The following is a 12,851-nucleotide window of genomic DNA, read 5'->3' as shown; positions in this document are numbered from 1 at the left end:
TGCTCAGGCTGGAGTGCAGTGGCATGATCTAAGCTCACTGCAACCTCTGCCTCCCAGGGTCAAGCAATTCTCCTGCTTTAGGTGCCTGAGTAGCTGAGATTACAGGAATGCACCACCATACCCGGCTAACTTTTGTACTTTTAGTAGAGATGGGATTTCACCATGTTGACCAGGTTGGTCTTGAACTCCTGACCTCAGGTGATCCACCGCCTTGGCCTCCCAAAGTGCTGGGATTACTGGTATGAGCAACTGCATCCGGCCCATAATTTCTTGCAATTTTTGTAGAGATGGGGTTTCACCATGTTGCCCAGGCTGGTCTCAAAGTCCCAGGCTCAAGCAATCCGCCTGCCTTGGCCTCCCAAGGTGCTGGGATTACAGGTGTGAATCATCACACCTGGCCAAAACTGGTCTTTTATTCTGAGATATACTTAATCATTCTAATTTATAAGAAAAATTACAAATTATAATAAATAAACAGATGAGTTAAGGAGAAACAAAGAAAGAAATTGAAACATGTTCAAGATCACTACTAAACAATCACTGACAAACTTAAGACCATTATACCCATTCAATTAACCTCAATTTAAAAATATCCAGGCTGGGCGCAGTGGCTCACACCTGTAATCCCAGCACTTTGAGAGGCCAAGGTGGAGGGGGGGGGGAATCACCTGAAGTTCAGAGTTCAAGAACAACCTGACCAACACGGAGAAACCCCATCTCTACTAAAAATACAAAATTAGGTTGGGTGCAGTGGCTCACATCTGTAATCCCAGCACTTTAGGAGGCCAAGGTGGGCGCATCACCTGAGGTTAGGAGTTCGAGACCAGCTTGGCCAACATGGTGAAACCCTGTCTCTACTAAAAACACAAAAATTAGCGGGGCATGGTGGCATGCACCTGTAATCCCAGCTACTTGGGAGGCTGAGACAGGAGAATCACTTGAACCCAAGAGGCGGAGGTTGCAATGAAGCCAAGATCGCACCACTGCAATCTAGCTTGAGAGACAGAGCAAGACCCTGTCTTTAAAAAAAAAAAAAAAAAAGAAAAAAATACAAAATTAGCCAGCTGTGCTGGCGCATGCCTGTAATCCCAGCTACTCAGGAGGCTGAGGCAGGAGAATCACTTGAATCTGGGAGGCAGAGATTGTGGTGAGCCGAGACTGTACCATTGCACTCCAGCCTGGGCAACAAGAGCGAAACTCCGTCTCAAAAAAAAAAAAAGAATCGAAAAAAATCAAGAAGTTAAAAAAAGTAAATTTAAAATGTTACAGTAAGCTACAGTTAATTTATTATTCAAGAAATAAAAATTATTTTTATAAATTTAGTGTAGCCTAAGTATAAAGTATTTATAACGTCTATGGTAGTATACAGTAATGTCTTAGGCCTTCATATTCACTCACCACTCACTCAACTAGAACAACTTCGTCCTATAAGCTGCATTCAGGTGTAGCCCCTTATTTTCTTTTGAGACAGCACTTTGCTGTTGCCCAGACTGGAGTGCAGTAGCCCAATCACAGCTCACTGCAGCCTCGACCTCCCAGGCTCAAGTGATCCTCCTACCTCAGCCTCCCAAGTAGCTGGGACTACAGGTGCATGCCACTACACCTAGCTAAGTTTTGCACTTCTTATAGAGATGAGGTTTTGGCATGATGCCTAGGCTGGTCTTGAACTCCTGGGTTCAAGCAATCCATCTGCCCTCGGCCTCCCAAAGTGCTGGGATTACAGGCTTGAGCCACCGCGCCCGGCCTTGTTTTTGTTTTTGAAGAGGAGGGAGACAACATTTCTGTGACAAATGCTGGAACTAGCACAACCAAATGTCTCATGAGTATACAAAGTGCAATTGTGATGAAGACGGTAGTACTACAGAGAAAAGTCCAAATAACTAAAACGCCAGAGGCAACAATGGTAAGTACATACGTTTACAAAATACTTCAACAATATGCAGTCATTTGTGTCATTTATTAGTTACCACATCCTGGATTTCAAATAACACAAGATAAAACAGACTTAAGATCACCTAAATCAAATGTAAAATTGGGCTAATGAGCTACATGGACAAACTTACTACAAGAAATAGAATTGAAAAACTAAGAAAAAATTTAAGTGAGAAAGCAATGGCCACTTTGATGCCATAGGGAAACCATTAATGAACGTTAACACTAGATACTAATTATATATATAATCAGTTATATATCACACAGATTTCCTTGAAAAAGTTGAAAGCTTTTACATTGATTCAGAATTAGAGCAAAAATATTTAAATTCAGGGAATGTAAAGTGAGAAACAGATCATAATCAAGATATGTTACACAGCTCTCCTATTCTTAAAAGAATTAAGAGTTGGCCAGACACGGTGGCTCACACCTGTAATCCTAGCACTTTGGGAGGCCAGGTGGGTGGATCACAAGGTCAGGAGATTGAGACCATCCTGGCTAACACTGTGAAACCCCATCTCTAATAAAAAAATACAAAAAATTAGCCAGGCACGGTGGCGGGTGCCTGTAGTCCCAGCTACTCGGGAGGTTGAGGCAGGAGAATGGTGTGAACCCAGGAGGTGGAGCTTGCAGTGAGCCGAGATCGTGCCACCACACTCCAGCCTGGGCGACATAGTGAGACTCCGTCTCAAAAAAAAAAAAATTAAGAGCAACAGACAGGCCTTTAATTTAATTAATATAGTTTTAATTTATTTTTAGTTTTTTAGAGACAGGGTCTCACTATAATATTGCCCAGGATGATCTCAAACTCCTAGGTTCAAGCAATCCTCCTGCCTCGGCCTCCTAAAGTGCTAGGAGTATAAGTTTGAGCCACTGCACCAGGCCATTGGCCTTTTATTACAATGCTAAATGGAGGAGGAGTTCGGCTGTGCCTGTAGATAAAAAACAACAAAACAAAGAAAACAAGACCTTGAAAGCCCCTGGATGGAAAGAGTTTCAGTAACACTTAGAAGTGTGGCATTAGTGTCCTCTGTTCTAACTGATAAACTATTATTTCTTAAAAGTGTGTTCTGCTTTAAGAAAAAAATAAAATAAAGAAAAAAATTATGGATTAATAATCTGCTTTATGTGTAATCATTAACATTTCAATAGTTTTGGGTTTGTTTTTTTGTTTTGGTAGAGACAGTGTCTTGCCATGTTACCCAGGCTGGTCTCAAACTTCAGAACACAAGTGATCCTCCCAAAGTGCTGGGATTACAAATATGAGCCACTGCAACTAGCCAATAGTTTGTTTGTTTGTTTTTTAATACTTGGTTTTGCTCTGTTGCCCAGCTTGGACTGCAGTGCTGCCATCACAGCTCACTGCAGCTTTAACGCCTCCTGTGCTCAAGCGATCCTCCCAACTCAGCCTCCCAAGCAGCTGGGACTATAGGCACATGCCACCGTGCCCAGCTAGTTTTTTTTACTTTTAGTAGAGATGAGGTCTCACTATGTTGCCCAGGCTTGTCTTGAACTCCTGAGCTCAAGCAATCCTCCCACCTTGGCCTCCCAGTATTGTAAGTACAGGTGTGGGCCACTGTGCCTGGCCCAGCCAATAGTTTAATAGTTTTGAGGGAATGAAATGCCCAGAGGTGAAAAGTAACAATAATTTTTGTATGTTAATATTCTTAAAAGAGTCAGTCTATATGCAGTGTCAACATCAAATTCAATTAGTCATCTCCTATAACAGACTAGTCCCAAGTGCAGAAAAAAGACTGCAAAGAAATAGAATGGTCACAATGGTAGGTTACTAAACTTACAGGTATTCTTTTCCACCAAACATCATCCATCAATTGCTTTCCCTAAATTGCCTTTCCAAGTTACTGCAGCCAATCTAACTGAGAGGTCCTCCAATGTGCACACTTTAGTGTAAAATCCAATCATGTTTAAAGTTAAGATTTGGCTCTGAAAGGGTAATCTGTAAGCTTACATATGAAAATGTTCCATGTAAATTTGAGAGAATTTTGAGTGCAAGAATTGGTTTAAATGTCACCTAGAATACAAAAGTGCAGAAAAGCAAATTTATAACTTAGAGTGCCACATTGAGAAATTATTTGTAAAACATACTTAGCTTTGGCTGGGTGGGCAGTGGCTCACACCTGTAATCCCAGTACTCTTGGGAGGCAGGGATGGAAGGATCACTTGAGCCCAGGGGTTGCAGACCAGGCTGGGCGATATAGTGAGACCTCATCTCAATTTTTTAAAGTATAAAAATAATAATAATAAAATCCTTAGCTTTGTGGACAATGTAGGACCACAAGAAAAAACACATACTAAAAAAGAACTATGAATCCACTTCCCTAAAAATGAACAGGAATTAATTCCACATGCAGCTCACAAAACCATGGCAACGAAATTGAAGAGAACAATTTCATTTACTGAAACTGAGTTAAGATCACTTTTTGGTAGGCATTAAAGGATGATGTGTAATTCTCAGTCCTTCTGAAGTATAACTCATACCGAAGTACTCCTCTCTGAATTCAGATAACAGTCCAATTAATGAATTGCAATTCTAATCAAAATCACACTGCTGTCCAACCAACATTAAAAATCTACTTTACAAAATTGATATTATAAGTGGGTATGGCATTTTACCAAATGTTTTTTCTACATCTAATCAGTGATGATGTGCTATTTGCATTTGATTCTGTTAATGTAGTGATTATAAATCAATATATTGATTTTTTTTTTTTTTTTTTGAGACTGAGTCTCACTCTGTTGCCCAGGCTGGAGTGCAGTGGCACAATCTCGGCTCACCGCAACTTCCGCCTCTTGGGTTCAAGCAATTCTCCTGCCTAAGCCTCCCAAGTAGCTGGGATTTCAGGCGTGTGCCACCAAGCCCAGCTAATTTTTGTATTTTTAGTAGAGACAGGGTTTCACTACATTGGCCGAGCTGGTCTCAAACTCCTGACCTCAAGTGATCCACCTGCCTTGGCCTCCCAAAGTGCTGGGATTACAGGCATAAGCCACCACGCCCAGCCTAATTTTTAAAAAAATGCTAAACCAACCTTATATTTCTAGAATAAACCGTATTTGGTGGTTTTAGAATTGTATCAAAAATTTACAGTATTTTCCCTGGAGACAAGAAAAGCAGGTAACATTTTATTTTCTATCTTAAGTACGGATAACTTTAATGATGCAGGCAGTAAAATTACTGAGAAAAGAGTAACAGTGCTGGTTTAAATGTCACTAGAAAACTTAAAGTACAGAAAAGCAAACTTGATACATTGTACTGAATATCATTTAATACAGTATCAGACAAATGGAAAGACTTTAAATGTTTACCTGTTCAGCTTCCACATAAATGAGGGGAAATCCCATTTGTTTGGTCCAGGTATTCATCACAGCTGCTATAGGTTTACCACTTGCATTTTCTAAACTTTCCCAGAGATCCTCTAGAAGATAAACAATGATAATCTAAAATGTTTATATTTTTATTTTCCTAAACAAAGCAAAATTTTATTTAACTTTTGACACTACACTGCTAATTCTTTGGTTCTTTCAGGTTCAGGAAACAGTGGGCCAAATTAACATTCCCCTTGCCAGCCCTCTTCTGCAACTAAGTAAATTCTATCATAAAAGCTGGTATTTTTTGAGATAGGGTCTTACTTCGTCACCCAGGCTAGAGTGCAGTGGCATAATCACAGCTCACTGCAGCCTTGACCTCCCAGACTCAGGTGATCTTCCCTCCTCAGCCTCCTGAGTAGCTGGGACTACAGGTGCACACCACAACACCTGGCTAATTTTTTTTTTTTTTTTTTTTTTTTAAGATGGAGCCTTGCTCTGTTGCTCAGGCTGGAGTGCAGTGGCATGATCTAAGCTCACTGCAACCTCTGCCTCCCAGGGTCAAGCAATTCTCCTGCTTTAGGTGCCTGAGTAGCTGAGATTACAGGAATGCACCACCATACCCGGCTAACTTTTGTACTTTTAGTAGAGATGGGATTTCACCATGTTGACCAGGTTGGTCTTGAACTCCTGACCTCAGGTGATCCACCGCCTTGGCCTCCCAAAGTGCTGGGATTACTGGTATGAGCAACTGCATCCGGCCCATAATTTCTTGCAATTTTTGTAGAGATGGGGTTTCACCATGTTGCCCAGGCTGGTCTCAAAGTCCCAGGCTCAAGCAATCCGCCTGCCTTGGCCTCCCAAGGTGCTGGGATTACAGGTGTGAATCATCACACCTGGCCAAAACTGGTCTTTTATTCTGAGATATACTTAATCATTCTAATTTATAAGAAAAATTACAAATTATAATAAATAAACAGATGAGTTAAGGAGAAACAAAGAAAGAAATTGAAACATGTTCAAGATCACTACTAAACAATCACTGACAAACTTAAGACCATTATACCCATTCAATTAACCTCAATTTAAAAATATCCAGGCTGGGCGCAGTGGCTCACACCTGTAATCCCAGCACTTTGAGAGGCCAAGGTGGAGGGGGGGGGGAATCACCTGAAGTTCAGAGTTCAAGAACAACCTGACCAACACGGAGAAACCCCATCTCTACTAAAAATACAAAATTAGGTTGGGTGCAGTGGCTCACATCTGTAATCCCAGCACTTTAGGAGGCCAAGGTGGGCGCATCACCTGAGGTTAGGAGTTCGAGACCAGCTTGGCCAACATGGTGAAACCCTGTCTCTACTAAAAACACAAAAATTAGCGGGGCATGGTGGCATGCACCTGTAATCCCAGCTACTTGGGAGGCTGAGACAGGAGAATCACTTGAACCCAAGAGGCGGAGGTTGCAATGAAGCCAAGATCGCACCACTGCAATCTAGCTTGAGAGACAGAGCAAGACCCTGTCTTTAAAAAAAAAAAAAAAAAAGAAAAAAATACAAAATTAGCCAGCTGTGCTGGCGCATGCCTGTAATCCCAGCTACTCAGGAGGCTGAGGCAGGAGAATCACTTGAATCTGGGAGGCAGAGATTGTGGTGAGCCGAGACTGTACCATTGCACTCCAGCCTGGGCAACAAGAGCGAAACTCCGTCTCAAAAAAAAAAAAAGAATCGAAAAAAATCAAGAAGTTAAAAAAAGTAAATTTAAAATGTTACAGTAAGCTACAGTTAATTTATTATTCAAGAAATAAAAATTATTTTTATAAATTTAGTGTAGCCTAAGTATAAAGTATTTATAACGTCTATGGTAGTATACAGTAATGTCTTAGGCCTTCATATTCACTCACCACTCACTCAACTAGAACAACTTCGTCCTATAAGCTGCATTCAGGTGTAGCCCCTTATTTTCTTTTGAGACAGCACTTTGCTGTTGCCCAGACTGGAGTGCAGTAGCCCAATCACAGCTCACTGCAGCCTCGACCTCCCAGGCTCAAGTGATCCTCCTACCTCAGCCTCCCAAGTAGCTGGGACTACAGGTGCATGCCACTACACCTAGCTAAGTTTTGCACTTCTTATAGAGATGAGGTTTTGGCATGATGCCTAGGCTGGTCTTGAACTCCTGGGTTCAAGCAATCCATCTGCCCTCGGCCTCCCAAAGTGCTGGGATTGTAGGCATATCAATCGGCTGGTGGAGCATCTTTAATACCGTATTTTTACTGTACCTTTTCAATATTTAGAAATGTTTAGGTATACAAATACCACTGTGTTATAAATGCCTATGGTATTCAGTATAGTAGCATGCTGTACAGGTACTTTACAGCCTAGGAGCAACAGGGTATACCACATAGGCTAGGTGTATATGGCCTAGGACATACTGTGTAGGTTTATGTAAGTCCGTTCTATGATGTTCACATATTGATGAAATTGCCTGACAACATATTTCTCAGAACATATTCCTGTTGTTAAGCAATACATGACTGTATTCCCCTTATATTTTACTTTTTCAGAGGCAGGGTCTTGTTCTATTGCCCAGGCTGGAGTGCAGTGGTGCCATGATTGCTCACTGTAACCTCAAAGTCCTGGGCTCAAGTGACCCTTCCCACTTAAGCCTCCTGAGTAGCTGGGACCACAGGTACATACCACCACACCCGGCTAATTTTTTTTTTGTATTTTTTTGTAGAGATGGGGGTCTCGCTATGTTGCAGGCTGGTGCCGAACTCCTGGGCTCAATCAGTCCTCGAATCCTGGCCTCCCAAAGTGCTAGGATTACAGGTGTGAGCCACCATACCCGGCCCAGACTCTTTAAATTGGCAAAATATTCAGTTATGGAAAGCAGAATGCTGGAGGATGACGAAAGGGATAATGAGTCCTGATTCATGTTGACCCAATGACTTGTTGCAGGTTTAGTATCCCTTATCCGAAATGCTTGGGACCAGAAGTGTTTTCAATTTCATATTTTTTGGATTTTGGAACATTTGCATTATACTTACTAGCTGAGCATCTACAATTGGAATATCCAAAATCTGAAATGTTCCAATGAGTATTTCCTTTGAGCATCATGTTGGCACTCAGAAAGTTTCAGATTTTGGGTGGGAATTGAACAATGAGAACAACTGGACACAGGACGGGGAACATCACACACCGGGGCCTGTCGTGGAGTAGGGAGCTGGGGGAGGGATAGCATTAGGAGAAATATCTAATGTAAATGATGAGTTAATGGGTGCAGCAAACCAACATGGCACATGTATACTGATGTAACAAACTTGCACGTTGTACACATGCACCCTAGAACTTTAAAAAAAAAAAAAAAAACCGGGTGCAGCGGCTCACGCCTGTAATCCCAGCACTTTGGGAGGTCGAGGCAGGTGGATCACAAAGTCAGGAGTTCAAGACCAGTCTAGCCAATATGGTGAAACCCTGTCTCTACTAAAAATACAAAAATTAGCTGGCGGGGCTCCTGTAGTGGCAGGCGCCTGTAGTCCCAGCTCCTTGGGAAGCTGAGGCAGGAGAACTGCTTGAATCCTGGAGGCAGAGGTTGCAGTAAGCTGAGATCGCGCCACTGTACTCCAGCCTGGGCGACAGAGGGAGACTCCTTCTCAAAAAAAAAAGAAAAGAAAAGAAAAGAAAAAGTTTCAGATTCTGGAGCATTTCAAATTTCAGATTTTCAGATTAGAGATATTCAACCTGAACATAGCTTCAAATAAGGCTAATTTATTTATTACATGGATCCTGACCTTAAGTATTCAGAACAAAAATAAAATGTCCCAGCCTGGATAGAGTGACAATACTTTCTCTCCATTTCTATCTCAAGCTATTAAAGATTACCTGTGGCAGCATTCTTTTGTTGGAACTTGGTTAAATACATGTTCATTCCTTTCTTAAAGTCCTGAGAAAACACAATTTTTAAAAATCCAGGGAAGTCAGATCTCAGAATTTATAGTATATTTGTATATTAGTAATCAAAAACAAGCTTACTCAAATACTCAAGTATCAGATACACTGAAATATACATATCCCTCTGATGCCTACTGCCTTTTATTTAATAATGCATACTCTATGCCTTCTATTCTTGCTCTTAAGTTTTACACCAGGCCTCCCATTCCCACTCCCAAACATACTTGCACATCATTCATCTAAGAGACCACAGTAGTCAACTTCAAATAATTGAATTCTCATTCTTTTTGGTCATTTAAAAAAAAATGACAAGCCAGAAACTATTTGGGAACTTAATCCAAATAAAGTGAGACTTTTTTTCATGCAAAACTCTATGATTTCACCATAAAAAACAAAATATTAAATTTTTTTTTTTTTACCTTATCCCCAATGTAGTCATGCAGCATTCGGATGACAGATGCACCTTTGCTATATGATATAGCATCAAATATCTCATCAACCTCAGATGGATGGCCCACACTGACCTGGCAGACAGTGTGATTCAGGGTTATGACAGGAAGCAGATAGCCTGTAATACTAAATTACATAAAATGCTTTCTAGGAAAACCCTTCTAACTTATATTTTTCTGCCTTTAACTCACTCATAATGTATAATGATGGTCCTCAAAAAAATGTAGTAACTAATACTAAAGTTGAATAGAACATGATTCCTGTCATCCCCTAGAGCCTGGGTTCTAGTCCTGGCTTTGTTCTGCTGGGAGAGAAGCCACTATGGTTCTGTTTATTCTTAGGGTAGTTGCAGAGGAGTGATGAGGAAGACATGGAGGTGAAGAACATTAGATTTCTTGCACTAATTGTAATGACTTACAATTATATGGGAGCCTAATATGTTGAAGTAGGATTATAACTCTAGTTCTTTAGATACAAAATTTATATATATAAATTGAACTAGGGATAGGCTAAGTCAAGAGAATTAAAGTATTCACAAAACAGACCCTGACAATAAAACATGTCCAGAATTTTCCTTGATATAAACAATGGAACCATAGTGTTAACCAACAGGTATGATTTCTCCCATACTATTCTTTTTTTTTGCTTTTGTTGCCCAGGCTGGAGTGCAATGGCACGATCTCGGCTCACCACAACCTCTGCCTCCCAGGTTCAAGCGATTCTCCTACCTCAGCCTCCCCAGTAGTTGGGATTACAGGCATGCACCACTGTGCCCAGCTAATTTTATATTTTAGTGAGATGGGATTTCTCCATGTTGGTCAGGCTGGTCTCGAACTCCTGACCTCAGGTGATCCACCCGCCTCAGCCTCCCAAAGTGCTGGGATTACAGATGTGAGCCACCAGGCCCGGCCTTTTTTTTTTTTTCTTTTTAATAGAGATGGGGTCTCACTATGTTGACCAGGCTAGTCAAACAATTCCTCAAGCGATCCTCCCATCTTGGCATCCCAAAGTGTGAGCCACCACACTGGCCCTCTCCCATAGTATTCAACAGAAATGTATTTAATGAATGTGTATGGGTACATAGGCCTTGCTCTACAAAGACCAATGTTTTTTTTTTTTTTTTTTGAGGCGGAGTTTCGCTCTTGTTGTCCAGGCTGGAGTTGCAATGGCGCGATCTCGGCTCACCGTAACCTCCCCCTCCCGGATTCAAGCAAACCTCCTGGCTCACCCTCCCGAGTAGCTGGGATTATGAGCATGTGCCACCGCACCCAGCTAATTTTGTATTTTTAGTTGAGATGGGATTTCTCCATGTTGGTCAGGCTGGTCTCCAAATCCTGACCTCAGGTGATCCGCCCACCTCAGCCTCCCAAAATGCTGGGATTTCAGGCGTGAGCCACTGCGCCTGGCCAGACCAATTTTTTTTACTGCCTACCTTAAAAAGAAATGTTAATTAGAACTTAGACTTATTAGCTTTTCAAGACTAGGAGTATGAACTAGTAAAATCACCCATGCTATTTTCTCTTCTTTTCAAAGTCCAAAGTATCTATATAACAAATTATGTATTTCATTGTAAATGAGAGCAGTCATAGGCTAATAGTTAGAAAGTATGGCTCACTTCAATAGGATGGCTGTTATCTAAGGCGTCAAGCTCCTGGGCACGGGTGTAATCAGCAGAAACAAACTGAGTCCAGATATCATACTCTGGGAAGCAGTGGTCTACACACAGATACTCAATCCAGGATGCAAAACCTTCATTTAACCACAGATGAGTCCACCATTCCTAAAAACAAAAGATGAAAATACTTAAAGAAAATGAAATGATTGTCATTCTACTAATCTAAAACCCTCACATGTCCCTTCCACTATACCTCAAAACTTACAATTTAATGACCTAAAATTCAGTTCAAAACATTTGGCAAAGAACTCACATTTCTGAAAAAGAGAGAAGACTAAAAGAGATGTCAAAAAAGGCCAACTGGTGATATCAGAATTATATCTGAGGGTCATTTTCTTTTCCTTTCTTTTTTTTTTGAGACAAAGTCTTGCTCTGTCACCAGGCTGGAGTGTTCCCCAGTAGCTGGGATTACAGGCATGCATCACTATGCCTGGCTAATTTTTGTATCTTTAGTAGAGACGGGGTTTTACCATGTTGGCCAGGCTGGTCTCGAATTTCTGACCTCAAGTGACCCGCCTGCCTCAGCCTCCCAAAGTGCTGGGATTACAGGTGTGAGTCACCACACCTGGCCAAGGGATATTTTTAAAACATTGTAAATAACTTATCCCCCAAACCCAGACAGGGTCTCATTCTGTTGCCCAGGTTGGAGTGGCAGTGGCACCATCATAGCTCACTGCACTCCTTGAACTTCTGGGCTCAAGCGATCCTCCTGCCTCAGCCTGCCAAAGTGCTGGGATTACACACGTGAGCCACTGCACTCAGTCCTAAGTAACTTTTTAAATACCAAAGGTAGAAAAGGAAGAAGGGGGAAAAAAATAAGCCCATACATGGAAAAGGAAAAGACAGCAGATAAATATAGGCAAATGGAGGTGGAAAATATAATCATGTAGAATTTAGTATATAGTAAAGGATTATCTCTGAAAAACAAAAACAGAAAACAATCAGAGCCAAACAAAGAAAAGTGGAAATGACTGGGGAAAACCTCTGACTAATGACTCAAACTGAAAAAGAGTACTGCTTATATAAAAATTATGTGAAATTAAACAGAAATGTAGTTCAGTAATGAATGGTGTTTAGGCACTTACGGAATATAAAATTATCACCTGTTAAATAAGAATGTATAGTAAATGGAATGGACAAAGAATACGAGTTGACAGATAAAATCAATTTTAAAAAAATTTTAAAGATCTTAATCTAAATTTTATTAAAGTTGATTAAGCCTATTAGTAAAAGAAAGCAGGCCAGGCACAATGGCTCGCTCCCATAATGCCAATACTCTGGGAGGTCAAGGCAGGAAGATCACTTGAGCCCAGGAGTTTGACACAAGCCTGGGCAACACAGTGAGACTCCGTCTCTTAAAAAAGTTTAAAGTAAATAAAGGCCGGGCACGGTGGCTCAAGCCTGTAATCCCAGCACTTTGGGAGGCCGAGACGAGCGGATCACGAGGTCAGGAGATCGAGACCATCCTGACTATCACGGTGAAACCCCGTCTCTACTAAAAATACAAAAACTAGCCGGGCGAG

At 41.2% G+C, this 12,851-nt stretch overlaps 1 protein-coding gene across 1 annotated transcript in view; it reads right to left on the bottom strand.

The window, feature by feature from the left end:
- Positions 1-12,851, bottom strand: part of NPEPPS (aminopeptidase puromycin sensitive) — a 117,491-nt gene that overhangs the window by 33,860 nt on the left and 70,780 nt on the right. Inside the window, 4 exon segments of the mRNA XM_011959842.1 lie at positions 5,232-5,366; positions 9,135-9,195; positions 9,623-9,727; positions 11,269-11,433. Of these exon segments, the coding sequence (XP_011815232.1) occupies positions 5,232-5,366; positions 9,135-9,195; positions 9,623-9,727; positions 11,269-11,433 (466 nt within the window).

The sequence above is a fragment of the Colobus angolensis genome, unplaced genomic scaffold, assembly GCF_000951035.1.
Source record: "Colobus angolensis palliatus isolate OR3802 unplaced genomic scaffold, Cang.pa_1.0 Scaffold50, whole genome shotgun sequence".
NCBI classification, from domain to species: Eukaryota; Metazoa; Chordata; class Mammalia; order Primates; family Cercopithecidae; genus Colobus; species Colobus angolensis.
The sequence above is the reverse complement of the archived record's forward strand: the minus strand, read 5'-3'. Positions and strand labels throughout refer to the sequence as shown.